The 23,590-nt window shown below is 38.3% G+C and overlaps 1 protein-coding gene and 1 pseudogene across 1 annotated transcript in view; one reads left to right on the top strand and one right to left on the bottom strand.

The window, feature by feature from the left end:
- Window positions 1-7,700: 7,700 nt before the first annotated feature.
- LOC111548005 lies at window positions 7,701-10,427 on the top strand (annotated as a pseudogene).
- Window positions 10,428-13,467: 3,040 nt separating this feature from the next.
- Window positions 13,468-23,590, bottom strand: part of SLC9B1 (solute carrier family 9 member B1) — a 126,917-nt gene continuing 116,794 nt past the window's right edge. The window contains exons 10-12 of the mRNA XM_023220118.3: window positions 19,112-19,220; window positions 18,085-18,221; window positions 13,468-13,872 (exon numbers count right to left, since the gene is read on the bottom strand). Coding sequence (XP_023075886.2) covers window positions 13,657-13,872; window positions 18,085-18,221; window positions 19,112-19,220 — 462 coding nt within the window. The 3' untranslated portion in view covers window positions 13,468-13,656. The remainder of the gene's footprint in view (window positions 13,873-18,084; window positions 18,222-19,111; window positions 19,221-23,590) is intronic.

Here is a 23,590-nt window from a genome sequence, read left to right on the forward strand (position 1 = left end):
TTCACAAGGCAGCAGGAGAGACAGAGAGCAAGGCGGGATGTGCCAAACACTTTTAAACCATTAGCTTTCATGAGAACTCACTCACTATAATGAGAACAGCATGAGGGAAACTGCCCCCACGATCCAGTCACCTCCCACCAGGTCCCTCTCTCTACATGTGGGGATTATAATTTGAAATGAGATTTTGTGGGGACACAGAGCCACACCATATCACATCAAGGATTGGGCGTGAGAAGGACTAGAAGACACAAGTAAGCAGTATGATCAAGTGATCCGGGTCCCCACATTATCAAAAATGGTGACACTAGATTCCCTCCCTCAGCTGGCAACTCTGGCTATGTAGGAGTTCCAATATTGCTAAAGGAGGAAAAAAGCTAAGCTTGTTCATTGGAAGATCAACTCAGGATGTGGATGTAAGTAAACAATGATAGCAGCCTACTTCAGCTATGGAAAGATAGCAGTAGATTAAATCCTCCCAAGGACGGTTCAACATATACAAATCAATAAATGTGATATTACACATTAACAGAATGAAGGACAAAAACCACATGAATATCTCCATGGATGCAGAGAAAGCATTTGACAAAATTCAACATCTTTCTGTGATAAAAACTTTCAACAAATTAGGTATCAATGTCCACATAACACAATAAAGGCATATATGAGAGGCCCACAGCTAACATCATACTGAATGATAAAAAGTTGAAAGCTTTTTCTCTAAGATCAGAAACAAGATGGATGCCCATTTTCACCACTTCTATTCAAGTTCTAGCCAGAGCAATTAGGCAAGAAGAAGAAATAAAAGGCATTAAAGTCAGAAAGGAAGAAGTGAAATTATCTCTGCAGATAACATGATCTTAAATGTAGAAAACCCTAAAGAGTCCACCAAAAAAAAAAACTGTTGGAACTAATAAATTAATTCAGTGAAGCTGCAGAATGCAAAATCAACATAAAAAAACCAGTAGCGTCTGTATATACTAACAATGAACTATCTGAAAAAGAAATCAAGAAAACAATTTCATTTATAATAGCTACAAAAATAATTAGGAATTAATTTAACCAAGGACGTGAAAGACCTGTACACTCAAAACTATAAACCATTGGTGAAAGAAATTGAAGAAGACACAAATAAATGGAAATATATCCCATGTTCATGGATTTGAAGAACTCATATTGTTAAAATGTTCTTAGTACCCAAAATGATCTATAGACTCAGTGTAATCTCTATCAAAATTCCGATGATTTTTTTTACATAAACAGAAAAAAGTCCCCAAATTCATGTGAAACCACAAAAAAAAAAAACCCAAATAGCAAATCTTGAGCAAAAAGAACAAAGTAGGAGGCATCACATTATCCAGTTTCAAAATATACTATGATGCTATAGTAATCAAAAATATAATATGATATTGGCATACAAACAGACTAATAGACCAATGGAACAGAATAGAGAGCCTCAAAATACATCCACATTTATGGCCAATTGATTTTCAGTAAATATGCCAAGAACACACAAAGGGGAAAGGACAATCTTTTCAATAAATGGTGTTGGGAGAACTCCACATGCAGAGAAATGAAATTAGACCCTTATCTCACACCATATACAACAAAATAATGCAAATGGACTAAAGACTTAAATATAAAACCTGAAACCATAAAACTACTAGAATAAAACATACAGGAAAAGCTCCATGAGACTGGTCTGGGCAATGATTTTCTGGATATGACCCCAAAAGCACAGGCAACAAAAGCAAAACTAGACAAATGGGATTATATCAAACTAAAGAGCTGTGGTGAGCAAAGGGAACAATCAACAGAGTAAAGAGATAGCCTACAAAAAGGGAGAAAATATTTGCAAACCATACATCTGATAAAGGATTAATATCCAGAATATATAAAGAATTCACACAACTCAATAGCACGAAACCATATAACCTGGTTAACAAAAGGGCAAAGTATCCGAATAAACATTTTTCCAAAGAAGACATACAAATGACCAACAGGAATATGAAAAAATAACCAACATCACTAGTCATCAGGGAAAGGCAAATCAAAACCACAATGAGACATCCCTTTTAGAATGGCTACCATGAAAAAGACAAAAGATAACATGTGTTGGTGAGGATGTGGAGAAAGGGGAGCCCTTGTATACCGTTGGCGGGAATGTCAATTAGTACAGCCATTATGAAAAATAATATGGAGGTTTCTCAGAAAATTAAAAATAAAACTACCATATGATCCAGCAATCCTAGTACTATTTATATACCCAAAGAAAATGATTGAATATGTCAAAGAAAAATCTGTACCTCATGTTCATTGCAACATTATTCATAATAGACAAGATATGGAATCAACCTAAGTATCCTTTAACAGATGAATGGTTAAAGAAAATGTGGTGTATAGATACACAATGAAATACTGTTCAATCTTAAAGAAGGAAATCCTGTCCTTTGTAATAAAATGGATGAAACTGGAGGACATTATATTAAGTGAAATAAGCCAGGCACAGAGAGACATGTGTCATGTGATCTCACTTACATGTGGAATCTAAAAAAGTCAAATACATAGTAGCAGAAAACAAAATAATGGTTATTAGGGGCTAGGGGAGGAGGATAGAACTGGGGAGATGTTGGTCAAAGGATACAAAAACTAAGATAAGCAGGAAGAACAAGTTCAAGAGACCTGTTGTACAACAAGGTAACTACAGTTAATACCAATGTATTGCATACTTGAAAATTGCTAGGACAGTAGATTTTTAGTGTTCTCGCCATAAAAGAAATGATAAGTATGTGAGGTAATACATGTATTAATTAGCTTGATTTAGCCATTTCACAACGTATCCATATTTTAAAACATCAGGTTGTACACTACAAATATATATGATTTTTGTTTGCATATTTAAAAAGTTTTAATATTTAAAAGTTCAACTCAAAAATAAATTACTGGCCGGGCACAGTGGCTCACACCTGTACTCCCAGCACTTTGGGAGGCCAAGGTGGGCGGATCATGAGGTTAGGAGATTAACAGCATTCTGGCTAACACGGTGAAACCCCATCTCTACTAAAGAATACAAAAAAAATTAGCCAGGTGTGGTGGTGGGTGCCTGTAGTTCCAGCTGCTCGGGAGGCTTAGGCAGGAGAATGGTGTGAATCCAGGAGGCAGAGCTTGCAGTGAGCCGAGATCGTGCCACTGTACTCCAGCCTGGTGAGAGAGTGAGACTCTGTCTCAAAAAATAAAAAAATAAAAAATAAATAAATAAATTCTTTCAGTTGGCAGAACTTTGCACTATGCACTTCGTCATTCACTTTGCATGGAAACAGAAGAGGCTCAAAGTAAGAATGTACTGACTCATGGTCAAATGGCTTGGCTACAGGTCAGGGGGATGGAAGGAGAAAATTTGGAAGACTGGAGAAAAAGACATCTGAGAAAAGGGTATATGGATGGATTTATCGGAACGTACAGAAAGTATGAAGATCTTTGTTCCCACGTTAACACCTACAGGAGGTATCTATCAACAACCAAGGAGAAAAGCGACTCACCTGGATGATGTTAGCCAACCTCTTCCATTGGCCAGCTCAGTACTGGCACAATTGGTGAATAAATGTAGTGACAAGGATGGAGGCTATGCAGAGGCCCAAATAGCAGAGTCTCCATTGACTAAGTCTTATCTAGCTACTGTTGCTCTGAATGTCAAGCTTGTCATCAAGACAGAGCAACACTGAGGCCTCAAGATAGCATCATTCCTCAAGGACACCAAGTAGACAGATGGTGGCAAGGTGAATACATTGAATTCTTTCCATCACAGGAAGGGCAGTGATTCATCTTGGCTGGAACCGACACTTATTCTGAGTATGGATTTATCTTTCCTACTTACACGGCCTCAACCAGCACCATTATCCAATGGCTGACAGAATGTTTAATCCTCTAATATGGAATCCTGCACATCCTTGCATTGTACTTTATAGCACTGTATAAAGGGAATGTACTTGATAGCACTGTAGTTGCAGTGGTGGACACAGGAAAATGCAATTCAGTGATCCTATTACAAATCATGAAATCACAACAACTAGAAGCTGGCAAACTGATGGAGTGATATAACAGCCTCCAGTAGCCCTTTGAAGCTGCAGGGATGGGATACAAGCATATATCCTAGATCAATAATCATTGTATGGTCCCACATCACTAATAGAAAGAGGACCATGGATTGAAGAAAGAGTAGCACTATTTACCGTCACCTCCAGGGATTCACTTGGGAAATTTTTGCTTCTTATCTCGGCAATTCAATGCTGTTACACAATAGAAGGAGACAGGAATGTGTTTGGCAGCCAAGTGATGTTTCAGTAGTCTCTTACTAAATTTTGATTGCTCAATTTAAATGGAAAAGTCTAGTAGCCATGGCTATTAGACCCCCCTCTCTTATCACCAGGTAAGTGACCTAGACCAGTGGAGGTGCTAGCTGAGTGTAAGAATGTAAACCCGATAGTACCTGTACAGTAGGAAAGGGAGATGATCAGTTTAGGGTGAAAGACCAGTTGAAGAGCCAAGGAACTATTGTTCACTCCATGAATGTTACTTTCATGTTTCCTCAGCAAAAGAAACCAACCAAAATCCTGGAGGAGCTGTTCCTAGATGGAGAGAAGTTATATGAAGTCATGGATCCAAATGCCACGAGGGATGGACAGAGTAGTGTCTTCTGTGGTGTGTAGTCCAGGACTCCCTTCAGAATGGAGACACTCATTCCCCAGCTTCCTTAGAGTGCTGTCTGTTGAGGGCACATGACTAAGTTCACTCCCTAGGAATTGCCCTCAGGCCAAAAGGAAGTGTGTAGTAGAAGTCACATCCCTGGGGCAAGAACTTAATTTGAATTCATATTGATTGCTGTCAACAGAATTTTAAGCACTATATTGTATGTGCATGAAAGGAAAAGAACATTTGAAATGAGCTGATGTAGAGTGGATCTATTGGGGAACTATTGGTGAATAATGATGATGTGGTCAGTGTGGGTCACTGAAGTTCACAGGGTTATTTGAACAGAAAACAACTGGGAGAGGTGGATTTGACACTCATATTGGGGCACTGCACAAATAACAAGGTATCTGAGCTTCAGTTTTCTCATCTAGAACATGAGGGACTAAATTACTGCCAAGTATCTTCCAGCTTCTATATTCTGTAATGCTTAAGTACTCTGCAGAACATTAAAACAAACAGCACTGGGAGATAGCCCATGGGCTTGAAAAGTGAGGAAAAACAGAAACTGCCAGTGACAGTTTGTTAAAACCTTAAAAACTTGCGCATGGATGTTTATAACAGTTGTATTCACAACTGCTAAAACTTGGAAGCAACCAAGATGTCCTTCAGTAGATTAATGGCTACACAAACTGTGCTACATCCAGACAAGGGAATATTATACAGTACTAAGAAGAAATCAGGTATTAAGGTAAGAAAATACATGGAGAAGACTTAAATGTATATTGCTAAGTAAAAGAGCCAGCATGAGAAGGCTATATATAGTATGGTTCTAAGTGTATGACAGTCTGGAAAAGACAATACTATAATGTAGAAACATCAGCGGTTTTCAGCAATTTGAGGACAGTAAGAGAGGGATACATAGGTGGAACACAGGGGATTTTTATGGTGATGAAACTATTCTGTATGATATTGGTGGATATATGTCATTATACAGTTGTCAAAATTCACAGAACTATACAACACAAAGAGCGAATGCTAATGTAAACTGTGGACTTCAGTTATAATAATGTACCAATACGTATCAATTGCAACCAATGTACCACATTAATACATGGTGTTGATAATAAGGGAAATTGCGTGCAGAGGTAGGGTTTGAGTGGGGAGCGGGATGGGAAGGTAGTGGTACATGGGAACTCTGTGTACTTTCTGCTCATTTGTTTCTGTAAACCTAAAATTGCTCTAAAAACAAAGTCTACTAATTTTGAGAAACCTGATGAAGAATGATTATTCATGTGGTACCAAGGTTTAACCTCAGAGATCACTGGCTAATTACAGAGGAAAATATACCATTACAATATAGACATCTGGCAATCACCACCTTAATTTAGGAATGAAAATGAGCATCACTGGCAGTGGGACGACCAGACATAAACTTCCTATGTGCTGCTATTGGAAGTATACGACATCACCTTTGAATGATTCTGGCCAAAAACCTTTAACCTGAATGTAACCGAGTCCTTAAATTTAACTTCAAATTTCAGAAAATTGAGGGGACAAACTAAATGAAACCATGAACAGTCCCACAAATTCAGAATGTGAGATATTCTACGTGACAACTAGCATGGTTCCTTTAAAATGTCAATACCGGCTGGGCGCGGTGACTCATGCCTGTAATCCCAGCACTTTGGGAGGCTGAGGAGGGCGGATCACGAGGTCAGGAGATCGAGACCATTCTGGCTAACACGGTGAAACCCCTTCTCTACTAAAAATACAAAAAATTAGCCGGGCGTGGTGGCACACGTCTGTAATCCCAGCTACTTGGGAGGTGAGGCAAGAGAATCATTTGAACCCAGGAGGCGGAGGTTGCAGTGAGCCGAGATTGCACCACTGCACTCCAGCCCGGTGACAGGGCAAGACTCGGTCTCAAAAAAAACAAAAAACAAAAAACAAAAAAAAGTCAATGCCATTTAGCAAGGGCTTGAGTATGGAGAAATTGTACTGGATTACAAAATAAGAGACAAACAAAAACAAAATGTAGTGTCCAGTTCTCGACTGAATCCTGGCTTTTACAAATTGCTATAATTGGGGAACAATTAAGAAAATGTGAATCATGGGGTGTAATTATGCAAACCTAGATGGTATATATATGTATATTTTTGAGACAGAGTCTCACTGTGTCACCCAGGATGGGGTGCGATCTCAGCTCACTGCAACCTCAGCCTCCCAGGTTCAAGCAATTCTCGTGCCTCAGCCTCCTGAGTAGCTGGGATTACAGGCACCAACCACCAGGCCCAGCTAATTTTTTTTTTTTTTTTTTTTTTTTGAGATGGAGTTTCACTCTTGTCACCCAGACTGGAATTAATGGCACAGTCTTGGCTCACTGCAACCTCTGCCTCCCGGGTTTAAGTGATTCTCCGGCCTCAGCCTCCAAGTAACTGGGATTACAGGCACCCGCCACTGCACCAGGCTAATTTTTATATTTTCAGTAGAGACGGGGTTTCACCGTGTCGACCAGGCTGGTCTCAAACTCCTGATCTCAGATGATCCACCCACCTTGGTCTCCCAAAGTGCTGGGATTACAGGCATGAACCACCACACCCGGCCCTGTATATTTTCACTCATGTATTTTTTATAAGGAAAATCAAATGTTCCAGCACCACTACTGAGTATCAATCATTTCCTCTACTTGAGCTGCAATGCCAATTTCAAGGCCTATATCCCATTTACCAAGTTTCTATATATGCTCCATTTTAATCTTATGAGACCACCACCAGTGTAGACGGTCGACTAGTTGACTGAAATGTTTTACATGGGGCATGACTGTTTATATTTGAAAATATTTGGGAGTTGAATAATTGTAAGGAATTACTGATAACTTGGTGAAAGGATAAGGGAATTGTGGTTATGCAAGAAAATGGCTTTAGTTTTTGAATAGTCAGGCTTAAGTATACAGAGGGTGCCCATTTTTTCTACCTTTCTGTAGGCTCCAATGTTTCATAATTAAAAGGGAAAAAATGAGGACACGAAAGAAGGTACAATTCAACATTAATGGGTCCCTTCTTCCAGGCGGTTAGTGCTGAGAGTCGTGGAGTGCGTTCTCCAGGATCAGCACGTTTATTATCTTAAAAAATCCATTCTCCCGAAAAAATCCCGTGAAAAAAACTTAAAAAAAAAAAAAGGTTTCTGTTTTAACACCTGCCACCCCTGCAAAACACTTTACAAAAATATCCTTGTCTTCACTGCCAGAAACATTTTCCTTTTCTTCTTGTATAAGATAACCCGGTGAGGCAGCCGAGAGCTACCCACCCGCGGCTCCGAAGCAGCTCCAAGAAGGAACAGGATCCCCAGGCCTGGACCCTGGACCCTACACCGCCACCCTCATCCCAGCCCGCTGCGGGCCGCAGTTCCTCCGCCGTGGAGTAGTTTTGGATTCCAGGTGATTTTGTCTCTCTGCGCTGGCTCAGGCTTCCGCCCCAGCCCTTACTCTCCTTTGACGGAAAGGTCGCAGCCTGTGGCCCTACCGGCAGACGGGTGTGGAGGTGAGCCCAGCGCCCCAGCCATCCCTTGTCCTCGCACCGCACGTGACCAAGCCTGCTGGCAGGTCCCCTCCATCCCGGGCTACAGGAACCAGATTAGCGGCGCTCTTTGAAAAACACAGGATGTGGAATGAATTTTGATGTTATAGAAGACTAGCCAATACACACTAAGTGGTCTCAGCATGATCTATCACTTCGCAAAAACGGAGTGGGCAACATATTCATAAAAAAAAAAGTGGACAAATCTATTGATTATAAAGCATTGCATGATGTATCTTCTGCTTTTGGTAACATCTTTTTGTTGTAGAAAAAACCCGGTTCTTGTCATACGACCAGGAAAAGGCATGCAAACACTTGAAGGGTGAGGGCGAACGGAATTTATGGGGTAGAAAGGAAAAAGGAAAAATAACTCTCAGCAAAGAGAGAAAGAGTCCTGCTAGTGGGTTCCTTCCCTCATAGATTAAATCCCAGGTCACTACATAGGCACAGGAGAGGCCAGACTCCTCTCCACAGCACACGGCACAAACTTCCCGAGGCTCCACCCCGTAATCCCAGTGCACAGGTGGGCATTATTGAGAATCAGTGGGGCAAGGGCGGCTTCAACCAGGACCTGCAGTCCAGTTTATCAGCCTTCAGGTTGTTTTAGTCTTGAAGGTGGGGTTTTACCGGGGGACCCTTGGCTGCCTCCTGTCTCTATCACTTTCACATTAGGTGCTTTGTGGTGAAAATAGTTTCAACGGTGATGGCATTGTACATTTTGAGACACAGAAGCAGCTGAAAGATCTATTAAAAAATGAAATGGATGCTTCTAAATGATAGCAAAGTCTTTGTTGGATTAAGTCTTGTAAACAATGAGAAGCAGAACTCAGAGTTAAAAACTTCACCAATGTTTACAGGAAGATTTTTGGAGAAGACATATGGATGGTAAGTGCCTTAAAGATCTCTTTGGCAAGTTGGGATCTGTCTTAAGTATGAAAGTTGTGGTTAATGAAAGCAGAAAACCCAAAGGTTTTGGATTTGTCAGCTTTGAAAGGCACAAAGATGCGCAGATGAGATGAACAGAAAGAAGCTCAATGGAAAACAAATTGATGTTGGTCAGGCTCAGAAAGTAGAATGGCAGATGGAACTTGTGTGCAAATTTGAAAAGCTCAAACAGTATAGGATCAACAGATAACAAGGTGTTGACATTTATGCAAAAAATCTTGATGGTATTGATGAATGTCTCTGGAAAGAACTTTCTCCACTTGGTACAATCACTAATGCAAAGGTTATGAAGGATGGTAGTCACAACAAAGGGTTTGATTTGTGTATGTTTCTCCTCTCCAGAGGAAGCAACTAAAGCACTTTCAGAAATGAATGGTAGAATTGTGGGCACTGAGCCATTGTATGTAGTATTAACTCAATGGGAAGAAGAGCAATGAAGAGCCCCAGGCTCAGCTCATTAACCAGTACAGTATGTGCAAAGAATGGCAAGTGTAAAAACTGTGCTTAACCTGGGAATCATCCCCTATCAGCCAGCACCTTCTTCAATTTACTTCATGGCAATTGTCCCACAGACTGAGATCCCTGCTGCTAAGTATTCTCCTAGCCAAACTGCTCAACTAAGATAAAATCCTCCCTAAATTGCTCAGGGTGCCAGACCTCATCCATTGACAAATATGCCCAGCCACTCCTAGACCACTACATTTAGTCGTATGAGACCAGCTTCTTCACAGCTTCCATGATCATGTCAACACAGCTGTTACAACACATCAACGCAGACAATAGGAGCACATTCTGCAGCTGCTGCTACTGCTACTACAGAAACTCCTGCTGTTTGCACCATTTCACAGTATAGATATGCTATGGAAGTTCACCATCCTCAATGGCATTTTCTCGTACAGCCCCAAGGTACCATGCACCAGCCTGATGTTCATGTACAAGGTCAGGAACCTTTGACTTTCATGATGGCATCTGCTCCTCCTCAAAAGCAAAAGCAAACGAGTGAATGGCTGTTTCCTCTTCTTCAAGCCATGCCCTAGTCGTGCTGGTAAAATCATTGGCATGTTGTTGGAGATTGGTAATTCAGAACTTCTTCGTATGCTTGAATCTCCAGAGCCTCTCTGTGCTAAGGTTGACAAAGGTATAGCTGTACTACAAGACCACCAAGCTAAACAGGCTGCCCAGAAAGCAGTTAAGAGTGCCGCTGGTGTTCCAGTTGTTTAAAACTGATCAGGGACCACAGAAAGAAACTTGTGCTTCACTGAAGAAAAGTATCTCAATATCGAAAACCTTAAATACTATGGAAAAAATTTGTGAAGTATAAAGTCAATTTAAAAAGGAAACTTTGAACCTTACATACCAAGCAAATGTCAGATCTAACAAATGCTATGACAGTCCTAGATTACTTATTGATTTGAAAACAAAAAATCCCCCCAAAATAATAAAATATTAAAACACTGTAATGCTTTTCAGACTCTGGGATAAAGAATTTTCAGCAAAGTATAGAAATGGAAAGCGTTCCTTCAATTTTGTAATTCTTCTGTTTTAAGTAACAGAATTGATAACTGAGCAAGGAAAGGTAATTTGGATTATAAAATTTTGCTTTAATAACAATTCCTTAAACAGTGAAAAAATAGGCAAAGACAGGCCAGGCACAGTGGCTCATGCCTGTAACCCCAGCACTTTGGGAGGCTGAGGTGGCTGGATCACCTGAGGTCAGGAGTTCGAGACCAGCCTGGCCAACCTGGTGAAACCCCGTCTCTAATAAAAATACAAAAATTAGCTGGGCGTGGTGGTGGGCGCCTGTAATCCCAGCTACTCAGGAGGCTGAGGCAGGAGAATCACTTGAACCCGGTAGGCAGAGGTTGCAGTGAGTCAGAGGTTGCAGTGAGCCAAGATCGTGCCGTTGTACTCCAGCCTGGGTGACAGAGTGAGACTCCATCTCAAAAAAAAAAAAAAAAAAAGCAAAGACACAAAAAGTTTATAAGAAACAATAATCTTGTATTTATTTGTTTTTTTATTTTATTTTAGTTTTTTTTTTGAGACGGAGTCTGGCTCTGTCACCCAGGCTGGAGTGCAGTGGCGTGATCTTGGCTCACTGCAACCTCTGCCTCCCAGGTTCAAGTGATTCTCCTGCCTCAGCCTCCCGAGTAGCTGGGACTACAGGTGCATGCCACCATGCCTGGCTAATTTTTTGCATTTTTAGTAGAGATAGGGTTTCACCATGTTCGCCAGGATGGTGTCCCTCTCCTGACCTCGTGATCCACCCGCCTTGGCTTCCCAAAGTGCTGGGATGGCGTGAGCCACTGCGCCTAGCCTTATTTGTTTAAATACTATAAACACTAATATCATACACATGGTTAACTGGTTGTAATTTTTAAATTATATTAATAAATTTTTATGAAAACTTTTTATAAATAAAAAACAAAATTTCAAATAAATAACAACATCTGCAACACTACCTTAAAAGGGAGACTATTTCAGTATAATAAACATGTATCACAAACACTTAGAGAAAATTATATAAAGAATAAAAAGAATAGGTACAATTTTTCTCCTAATCAAAAACACAGTTCCTCATTTTGAAAATGATTTCTTGTATCTCTTTTATTAAAATAAACTTTCTACTTTGAAATCTAATCCTCTTGTGAATGTAAAATACTATCTTGTAAATGTAAATATACATATACATATATATAATTTATATATATATATAATTTATATATATATATATAATTTTTTTTTTTTTTGAGACAGAATCTTGCTCTGTCTCCCAGGCTGGAGTGCAGTGGTGTGATCTCAGCTCACTGCAACCTCTGCCTCCTGGGTTCAAGCTATTCTCCTGCCTCAGCTTTCTGAGTAGCTGGGATTCCAGGTGCATGCTACCACACCTGACAAATTTTTGTATTTTTACTAGAGACAGGGTTTCACCATGTTGGTCAGGTTGGTCTCGAACTCCTGGCCTTGTGATCCACCCACCTCGGCCTCCCAAAGTGCTGTGATTACAGGCATGAGCCATAGCGCCCTGCCTATATTTTTATTTTCTTATAAGTGACAATGAGATGCCCTCATGATTTAAATAGTAGTCAAAACACTGGCACAGTTTAAATTTTTAGAATTTGAGTACTAGAATTACAATATTTGAAAATGGAGTCTGTACTTTGTTGTAAAACTACAAGGAGAAAATGTCACTAAAACAGTAGCTATTTTATCTTTACCCAGAGTTATTTTCCCAGAGTGTATTTTCAAAGAGTTATTTCCCAGAGGGTTTTAGAACTTTTGGCAGTTTTGGGGATATATTCCGTGAAAGCCCTTAGTCTTAATGGAATAACACATAGTTTCGATTGCCTTAAATTTTAATTGCTTCACTTGGCAAATTTATGTGTAAATTTCATATTCTGTGGTATTTTAATACCTTGCTTGTAGAGAAGAGGAAAAAAGAGGAACAAAAGTAATATTCAGTCTTTGCATTGAGCTTTTGCCAAAGAAGTCTAAACAATTTCTAAGATGCCATTCAATAAGACCATTTGAGAATGACTCTTTTAACTTTATATGGATCTTATAACTTTAAAATAAAGAGTCTTGAAGTTAATTAAAACTCACTTTGCTTGTGATGGGTTCTACATTAACATGGCAGATTTAATCAGCCAGAATTAAAAGGTAGTTCTATATTACTAAGGAGAAGAAACTGCCACATGACAGTAGTCTCCAAATCTTTCATTTTTGGAGGCTGCCTTTTATGCCTAGATTTTAAAATACTAATTGAAAAAATACAGTTTATTTCCATTTGTGATTTAATTTTATTTCTATAAATAAAAATATAGATAGTGTTTCATCTAAAAACTGCTAAACCAGACTTTCATTTTAAGGGCATGGCAGAAGTAGGGAAAGAGCACCTTGGTTCTATTACTTAACATATGATTTATTCAGGTAGTCACCAAAACTAGAATTTAAAATCTATTTAGTTAACTTATTTAAAGTTGATGTGTTTTATTCCTTGTTTTTTTTTTTCCTTTTTGTGGTGATCTTTTTAACTGAATTACTGGACATCATGGGGAGTTCTACTCCTCCTGTTTGGAAACTTAGGCTATCTTACCAAGTTCAATATTCAAAGTTTTTTCTTTCTGCCATTAAGTTTGTTTAATTTAATATTAAGTTCAGTTTTTGTTATGATATAAAATTCAGCCTGAGGGATTACTTTAAACTTTCCTAGTGTATTTACAGATTTAATTTGTTCTTACAGTGTGTAAATACTAAGAGAGCATTCCATTTAATATTATTTTTATTAAATTAACTTTGGAGTAAAAAATCCAAGAAAAGCCCTGTACTGAAATCACATATTTACTAAATCCTGGATTCTCTGTACAGTCCCCACATATTTCTACTTTAAAATTCTTCTGTCATGTGAAATAAATCATTAAAAGAAGCAGGCAGATGATGACAGGTAAACTTTTTAATGATGTTCTAATGTTGACAATTGCAGTTTTATTTTGCTTGGATCATAATGGCGTGTAAGCATTTTAGGCCCCAGAATGCCCATAAGTAGAGCTCCATTTGGAGCTGTGATCAAGATGGCTAAAAATGCTACTGTCATCACATCCTTCGAATATGGTTCCAAGTGGGGTGCGGAGACTCTTGCTGTTTCTAGAGCCAGAGGACCTAACACAGCCTGCATTTAGGGGTAAAAATGGGGCATAAAGAAAAATGTTAAATGGAGTTAATATATAATGTAAATGGCTCTGTTAAACAAAATCTAGTACTAGACTATTAGAAAAAAAAAGTACTCAGTCATTTTCATAAGTTACTCATCAGTTCCATGTTCTTCCTAGCAAATATATGTGGAGGAAGAGTACAATAGTGACAAATCAGCAGGCAAATATTTTTGGGCTGATTTTGCACTCTTGTCCTCTCAGTGTTCCTCTATTCAAATATCTCTTTTGAGTGTTCATGTTACCCTCATAACACCAGGAGTTCTAATGAAACCAGTTTTGCTTAGTTGCCTTTACCATGTTCTTGGTGACAACAAGACAACATAAAATATTAAGGTTTCTTATGGGTCTCTAGGATCTCTTGCCCTTCTTCTCATTGTTCTCCCTATTCAGGGGGCACTGTGTTATAGTAGAACTGACAGCAGGGTTGGAATCTAGCAAACTGGGTTTGAATTCTATTTTTGCTGCAATGAGGCTAGTGAACTTACAAATGACTCACACTCTCTAAACTTCTACTTACTTACTTGTAAAATGAAGAACAAAATACTTATCTTACTGGACGGTTGTGAAAATTAAATATGAGAATGCAAAGAACACTTGGCACATAGTAGGTATTCACATAGTGGTAAATTTCTTTCTCCCTCACTCCTCATCCCCTGCCAGGTCAGAGAATGAGTTCCTTTGAAGTTTTTGTTTTAGAATGACTCTACTAGGTCACAAGTTTTTTTCCCTAGTTACCTTCTACCACATTAGTTTTAATAACATAAAGCAAATTTCTTGCTAACCCTCCTTTGTGTTTAATAATCTAGGCATGAAATTGCCTTAAAATTTTGGGGAATTAAATACCAATATATAACATGTTTTCTATGGGGTTGCAAAGTAACAACATAATGGTAGAAACATTACCTCTGATATGGAACATTATGGCAAAAGAACCCCTCAATTTAAGATCAATTTCTATATTCTAGATCAATAATTTAAAATGGTATCATTTTTATATCATAACTTTTAATGTACTGAACATGAGCCAGTGTGCTGGAGGATGCTAGGGAGAAAAAGATAATCATGCAGGAAACCAACTTGAAAGAATCTGACAGTTTAGAAGAGGATTTGAACATAAAAGAACTGCCAACAGAAAAAACAAAAAACAAAAACCAAACCCATTGACTTTTAAGAGATTATGATGATAATGGTGAAACTAGAAATAATATTTATATAGTTATATGGCATTCGTCATATGGCAGGTATCATTCTTAAAGCTTTCCATTTATCAACTCATTTAATTGTCATGACAACCTTATTATGTGAGGACTATTATTAGATGATAAATGATTTCCTCCTAGTGACTGAAATTGAATATTATTTCTTTAAAAGAATCCAATTGTCAAGCTGATCTTACATTTGTAAACTAAATTATTTATTTACTCTTCCTAGTAGCTTCTATTTTTCCACTCTAATTTTTATCAGTAACTTGAAACTGAGGAACAAGAGAAAGAGCTGAACCTTAGCCAATTTTATTTTAGCAGCAGAGAACAGTGGAAGAGGATAAAGGTGAAAATAATTCAGAATTGAAATTTAAAATATTTGTTGATCTTACTTACTTGTGACATTATTGTTATCTATTACTGCTGTTGTGACTCTACTTGTATAAATAATTAATTTTTTATGTCTTGCCAGTTCCTGGAACCAGCTTGATATTCTTTGTGTAGAAGCTAGCCTGGAGACAGCAGACAGGAATAGGCAGAAGCAGAATAATACTGCAGGACTTGAGTGAGTGGTCTCTTTCCTTATACCTGCTTTTCTTTTTTCCCTGCTTTATGAAAATTATGAAATAATAAAACAAAATTGCGAGTGTTTTTGGAAGGAGAGAGAACAGAGGGACGCAGAGATACTCCTTTTGTAGATTTATTATGCCCTACAGTAGACATTAAAAATAAAAAAGTTATTATTATTTATATTACTTGAAGGTAAGATAAAATAACAACATTGTTAACTGAGCACCACCATATGCCAGAGAGAGTGCTAAGCACTTTACATGGATTATCTCATTGAATCCTGACAACACTACTAAGAAATAGATCTAGTCATAGACTTCATTGTAAGATGAGAACACTGAAGGACTCAGAGATTAGAAAATAATTTTCCTGAGGTATAGGCAAGTAACATGGTATTCAAAACAGGTAGTCTGGCCCTATGAACCTGCTTTTCTAACATGGTAATAGAGGTTTTTTTGCATGAAAATTTAGGAGCTTCTGTTTTGGAATAACAACTAAGAAAAGCACCACAGGAAATTAAGGTATATTATGCTGCCAAGTTAAACAGTCTAACAATAAGTAGCAATATATTTTAGTAGGAGGAGAATATCCTTGAATAAGAGGGCAAAATTACAAGGTTTCCCTTTCCATTCACTCATTCTTGCAGGCATGCAATACATATTTGCCTCCTGCGTGTCAGGCACTGTGTTAAGTGCCAGGGAGAAATAATGAAAAACAACTGCAACAACCAGACACTGTCCCTCTCCTTACATAGTCTATCAAGGGGGCGAGGGCAGGGATTTAGCCATTAACCAAATAGTTATACAAATAAATGTGTAATTAAAAACAATATATGTGAATTTGTGTGATGGAGTGAGTGGCAAAGGTAGGGAAAGTATTTTTAAAAAATTCAATGTGTCTCTATTTTACTTTACTTTTTTTTTGGTGACAGGGTCTCACTTTGTCACCCAAGTTGGAGCGAAGTGGTGTGACCTCAGCTCACTGCAGCCTCAACCTCCCGAGTTCAAGCAGTCCTCCTGCCTCAACCCCCAAGTAGCTGGGACTACAGGTGCGTGCCACCACACCTGAGTAATTTTTTTGTATTTTTTGTAGAAATGGGGTTTTACCATGTTGCCCAGGCTGGTCTTGAACTCCTGAGCTCAAGTGATCTGCCCGCCTCAGCCTCCCGAAGTGCTAGGGTTACAGGCATGAGCCATCATGACTGGCCTGTGTCTCTACTTTTTAAAATTGTAATATCTAGCTTTGTTATATTCAGTAAAATATAAAAACTCCAATTTTCAGATATATTCTTATTATATATTTTAGGAAAATACAAAACATATTTTCATAAACTTAGGAAGTACTTATTGAAAGAATACTTTTTAATTTCAAAAGAATTGCTTTTAAAACTGAGATTTAAAAAGGCTACACTGGCTGGGCCCAGTGGGTTATGCTTGTAATCCCAGAACTTTGGGAGGCTGAGGCAGGAGGATCGCTTGAACCTAGGAGTTCAAGACTAGCCTGGGCAACATAGCAAGACCTCCTCTCTACAAAAAAGCAGAAAAAATGGCCAGGCACAGTGGCTCATGCCTGTAATCCCAGCTCTGTGGGAAGCTGACGTGGGTGGATCACTTGAGGTCAGGAGTTTGACACTAGCCTGGCCAACATGGTGAGACCCCATCTCTACTAAAAATACAAAAATTAGCTGGGTGTGGTGTATTTGTATTACTAATACTAATACAAAAATTAGTATTAGTGTGCACCTGTAATCCCAGCTACTCAGGAGGCTGAGGCAGGACAATCACTTGAACCTGAGAGGCAGAAGTTGCAGTGAGCCAAGATCATGCCACTGCACTCCAGCCTGGGCAACAGAGTGAGATTCTGTCTCAAAAAAAAAAAAAAAAAAATCAGAAGAAACACAGTTGGGTGTGGTGGCAGTTGTCTGTGATCCTAGCTACTCAGGAGGCTGATGTGGGAAGATTGTTTGAGCCTAGGAGGTTGAGGCTGCAGTGAGCCGTGATCACACCACTGCACTCCAGCCTGGGTGACAGAGTGAGACCTGCTCTCAAAATGAAAATAAAATAGAAGAAAGTAACATTAAGTTTCTTTGTTTGTTTTTGTTTATTTATTTATTTATTTTTTTGAGATGCAGTCTCGCTCTGTCACCCAGACTGGAGTACAGTGGTGCCATCTCAACTCACTGCAACCTCTGCCTCCTGGGTTCAAGTGGCTCTCCTGTCTCAGCCTCTTGAGTAGCTGGGACTGGTTACATTAATTTTAATGAATAGTTATGATCAATCAAACATTTAAAAAGTAAGGATAATAGCTCATATTTTGTGACTGGGGTAACATTTTTCATTTAAAATTTTAAAAGCATCAAAACGAAAGCATTAAGCAATAGGCTTAATATGTTCTTACCTGTACTGTAGCTTTGGGTATCCATGCTAAAGCAATAAATATTTTCTCCTTAAAATTAAAACCAGCAAAGCACATCAATATATATGTGATTAAAATTCGAACACATAATGCCAAACTCAGAGTGGCAACAGATATGCCTACAACAGATGAAAACAAACATAAATAACAAAATATTTGTGAAGAAGTGTTCTTTATGCTCAGGAATATGATTTCTAAAACTTTTGAAAGCATTTTAAGGCTATTGTCTCTTCATGTGTTTATGTTTACACAAAAACAATGATTATAAAAAATGAATACAATTGAGGATTCTCTGTAAAGTGCAAGAGATTATCTGATGGTGGAGGTACCAGGAAAATTAAGACAGACATTTATACAAAATTGAACTAATAGACCCTTTTTGAGTACTTTTCTTTTTATTAATAATAATTTATTTTCTGAGAAGGATTCTTGCTTTGTCACCCAGGCTGGAGTGCAGTGGTACAACCTCAGCTCACTGCAACTTCCGACTCCTGGGTTCAAATGATTCTCCTGCCTCAGCCTCCCGAGTAGCTGGGATTATAGGTGCGCACTACCACACCGGGCTAATTTTTGTATTTTTAGGAGAGAGGGGGTTTCCCCATGTTAGCAAGGCAGGTCTCGAACTCCTAACCTCAAGAAATCTGCCCACTTTGGCCTCCCAAAGGGCTGAGATAACAGGCATGAGCTACCACACCCAGCCAATAATTTTAAATGAAAGTATTCAAAAAGTACTGATTGTATCAAATATTTTCCCTCAGGAAAGACATCTTATATTTATTTCCTCAGATAACTCAGGGAAGATACTCAGGGCTGTCCTTGGTTTAAAAAGAAAACAGAGTATACAGTGTAAAGGAAGAGCAACACGAAAATATGACACTGTATCAACATGTGTTTCTGAATAAGGTCCTTGTAGCCATTCAAAGATATATTGTAAATAAAAATAAGAGTATTTATAATTTTCTTAAATATTTTTGAATTTCATATATTTTTGTGTTCTAATTATTCTTACCAATAGTATTTGATTCAAGCAATGAAACAGATACTTCTGCTCCAACTAAACCAAAAAGAAGTGGTTGAAAAATATCCCATACATTTGTAATAATCTTTTGGACTTCCATCTATAGAAAAGAGAAATACATTTATAATTATTTTGGCACATAAATACATTTCAGAAACTTAAAGTCTCCCTCCCTTTTTTTTTTTTTTTTTTGAGACGGAGGAGTCTCGCTCTGTCGCCCAGACTGGAGTGCAGTGGCGTGATCTCGGCTCACTGCAAGCTCCGCCTCCCGGGTTTACGCCATTCTCCTGCCTCAGCCTCCGGAGTAGCTGGGACTACAGGCGCCCGCCATCTCGCCCGGCTAGTTTTTTATATTTTTTAGTAGAGACGGGGTTTCACCGTGTTAGCCAAGATGGTCTCGATCTCCTGACCTCGTGATCCGCCCGTCTCGGCCTCCCAAAGTGCTGGGATTACAGGCTTGAGCCACCGCGCCCGGCCCCCCCTTTTTTTTTTCACTTTTTAAGTATTTTAGAGATGGGGTCTTGCTGTGTTGCCCAGGCTGGAGTGTAGTGGAATAATCATAGCACACTGTAGCCTTGGACTCCTGGGCTCAAGTGATCCTCTCACCTCAGCCTCCCAAGTAGAACTACAGGTGTGTATCACCATGCTGGGCTAATTTTTAAATTGTTTGTAGAGATGGGGTCTTGCTATGTTGCCCAGGATGGTCTGGAACTCCTGTCCTCAAGCGGTCTCTGGCTGTGGCCTCCCAAAGCATTGGCATTATAGGCATGAGCCACCATGCCTGGCCTAAAGTCACTTAACATTTAATAAACTTAAGACATTTTATTTTAATAAAAATGTTAATTACTAAAAACTGAGCACTTTGATAGTTTTACTCAAGCACTTAGGTAGAATTTGATTAAAAGAAACTCACAAAGCAATAAAATAATACTATTTGGCCATTTTGTCACAAAATAAGTGATGTCCTTAGAGTTCTAGCCATGTTTAGTATGAGTTCCAGATTTTGTCTGTAAGTTAACTGAACAGAGATAGAACTACATCATGCCTGATGAGAACATACCCAGTTCATGCAAACATTTAGGTTCTCAGAATGGGGTTGGGAAGCCCTCCACTAACAACCATCCTGGAACTCAATCCCATTAAAGCGAATCCTGATATAGCATATACTACTAGGAAAAACAATTTGGAAGTCTGAGAGGCCTGCTTCCAAAGAACCCATGTTAAATACTTTAAAGTTACTTTTTCGTTAAAACAAAACCAAAACATATATTAGATTCTCATTTAGTTGCCTACCCCGTTTCCCTTTGTGGAAACGAATGCCTCCCAGTGCTACTTCCCCAATTAAAAGGTTACAGGAAAGGCCCTTATTGGCCTACAGTATTCTGGCTCTTCTTCAGGAATTTGGATGAAGAGATTTCAGTCTCAGTCTGGGTTTAACATTTTTTTTTTTTTTAAACAGAAGATACGTAAGAACTTTGATGTCTCTTCCTTGAGGTATAAACTATCTTCATAACTATTTCCCTTAAGACTGCGTTTTCTGATTCCCACTTATTAAACTTGGTTAAAAAAAAGAAAAACACTGTTAGTATTCTTTACAGCATAACTATCCCTTTTGTTACTTTTAATCTTTAAAACTTTAGTTCTGTTTCTTTTATCATTTAAAAAATTCTTGTAGTTTTAATTTTATTGATTGATTTGCATTTCATTCATTTCATTTCTTTTATAATTATGATTACATAAGAATACTAAACAAAATGCCACTATGATTTTTGATTAGGGAACTTCTCAAGGTGATTCTAAAATTTATCTAAGAAAGAATATGTGTAGGAACAGCCAAAAAATACTTTAAAAAGAAGTAAAATCTATATCCGATTTTGACACATAAAACTGCAGTGATTTAAAACAGTGGTGTTGGCATAGAAATAGAGAAGTAGGATTAAATAGACTTCAGAATTAATATATATGGGAGAATTTAGTTCATGTTAAAAAACTGAATTATTGGCCGGGCGTGGTGGCTCAAGCCTGTAATCCCAGCACTTTGGGAAGCCGAGACGGGCAGATCACGAGGTCAGGAGATCGAGACCATCTTGGCTAACACGGTGAAACCCCGTCTCTACTAAAAAATACAAAAAACTAGCCGGGCGAGGTGGCGGGCGCCTGTAGTCCCAGCTACTCAGGAGGCTGAGGCAGGAGAATGGCGTAAACCCGGGAGACGGAGCTTGCAGTGAGCTGAGATCCGGCCACTGCACTCCAGCCTGGGCGACAGAGCGAGACTCCGTCTCAAAAAAAAAACAAAAAACAAAAAAAAACAAAAAAACCCACAAAAACTGATTAATGAATTGGTCAATAAACAAACAATTTGGCAGAAAATGACCGTCTAGTTTATGTGCATATATCTGTATGTACATATTCATTACATGCCAGTATATATGTGTGTCTGAATATATATGTATATTTATGTGTGTGTATATATATACACACACACATCGCGCATGATGTAATTCTATCTCTGTTCACTTAACTTACAAACTGTATGTGTGTATAAATATATACAGTTTGTAAGATACACACATGTATATATGTATATCCTTACCTCACAGTATTCACAAAGATAAATTCCAGATAGATTAAAAGACTAAATGAAGAAACAAATTAAACAATCAAAAACTACCAAAATATTAAATGATAATATACAAAATAGTATATCTTTGTAATGTTAATATGTTATAATCTTCAGTGAGAAAGTCCTTCTTAAATGAGATGCAGAATCCAAAACCAAAAAAGGAAAAACCAATAGGTTTGGTCATAGGAAATTTTACTTCCATACACAAGACACCATAAACAAAGTTGAAGATAAGCAAAAATTACATGCAATATATACATAACAAAGGATCTGTAGCCCTAACATTACTAGAAACTATAAATTAGAAACAACAACAACAAAAAAACCCAATAAAAATGGTCAAAGAAGATCATAGGTATTTTAAAAAGAATATATGAAGAGAAGCTTACTATACTACTAATCAGAGAAATGTAAATAAAGAATAACAACATCACATAATTGTAAGAAACTATACAAACTGAATGATGAGGTCATCTAATAGTAGAAAGAATAAAACTAGTGATAATATCAAGTGCTGTTGATGAGACATTAGATATTTTTGTGCACTGTTGGCAGAATGTAAATAACCAAAATCTTTTGAAGGGATAATTTAGCAGCGTCCATCAAAATAAAATATAGATCATTTCCAGCCAGGTGTGGTAGCTCATGCTTGTAATCCTAGCACTTTGCAATGTCAAGTTGGGAGGATCCCTTGAGCCCAGGATTTTGAGACCAGGCTGGGCAACATAGAGAGACTCTGTCTCTAAAAATAAATTAAAAAAAAAAAAAAAAAAGATCATTGATAGGACTGTATTCCAGTAGATGTACCTGTAATTCCAACACTTTGGGAGGCCAAGGCAGGTGTATCACCTGAGGTCAAGAGTTCAAGACCAGCCTGACCAACATAGTGAAACCCTGTCTCTCTTAAAAATACAAAAATTTGCTGGGTGTGGTGGTGCATGCCTGTAATCCCAGCTACTAGGCAGGCTGAAGCAGAAGAATCACTTGAATCCAGGAGGCAGAGGTTGCAGTGAGCCGAGATTATGCTATTGCACTCCAGTCTGGGTGACAAGATTGAAACTGCATCTCAAAAAAAGACATGAACAACACTGTTTACGACAGCACTGTTTGTAAATAACAAAAAGTGGAAACGATCTCAATGTCTATAAATAGAATACTGGTTACCTAAAAATGTAAGGGGGTTTGATATTTGAGAGTGGTGGGGAATAAAGAAATCTTTTACATTTTATTCCCTGTTTTATTATTTTACAAGCATTTCTATTTTTATTTATTTGTTTAGTATTTATTTTTTTTGTGTGATGGAGTTTTGCATTTGTTGCCCAGGCTGCAGTTCAATGGCATGATCTCGGCTCACTGCAACCTCCACCTCCTGGGTTCAAGTGATTCTCCTGCCTCAGCCTCCTGAGTAGCGGGGATTCCAGGTGCCCACCACCACACCACCACGCCCGGCTAATTTTTGTATTTTTAGTAGAGATGGGGTTTCACCATGTTGACCACACTGGTCTCAAACTCCTGACCTCAGGTGATCTGTCTGCCTCAACCTTCCAAAGTTCTGGGATTACAGGCATGAGCCACCGTGCCCGGCCTTTTACAAACATTTTTCATGAATTAATTGTATAATTAAAATGTCAATGAATAAAATAATTAGATTCATAAAAGTAATATAATAATATTACATAACTCCTGGGAAAAAGAGAAGCCTGATGTGATAACGCAACTTCTGATTCCATATTAGTATATTTTCAGGTGCTTTTCCTAAATATTTTATTTCCTTGATTGATTTATACACTTTCTTGAGGACAGAAAACCTTTTGGAACATTTTCCAACCAGAATGAGGGGATTTCCT

Source organism: Piliocolobus tephrosceles, chromosome 3 (genome assembly GCF_002776525.5).
Source record: "Piliocolobus tephrosceles isolate RC106 chromosome 3, ASM277652v3, whole genome shotgun sequence".
NCBI lineage: Eukaryota > Metazoa > Chordata > Mammalia > Primates > Cercopithecidae > Piliocolobus > Piliocolobus tephrosceles.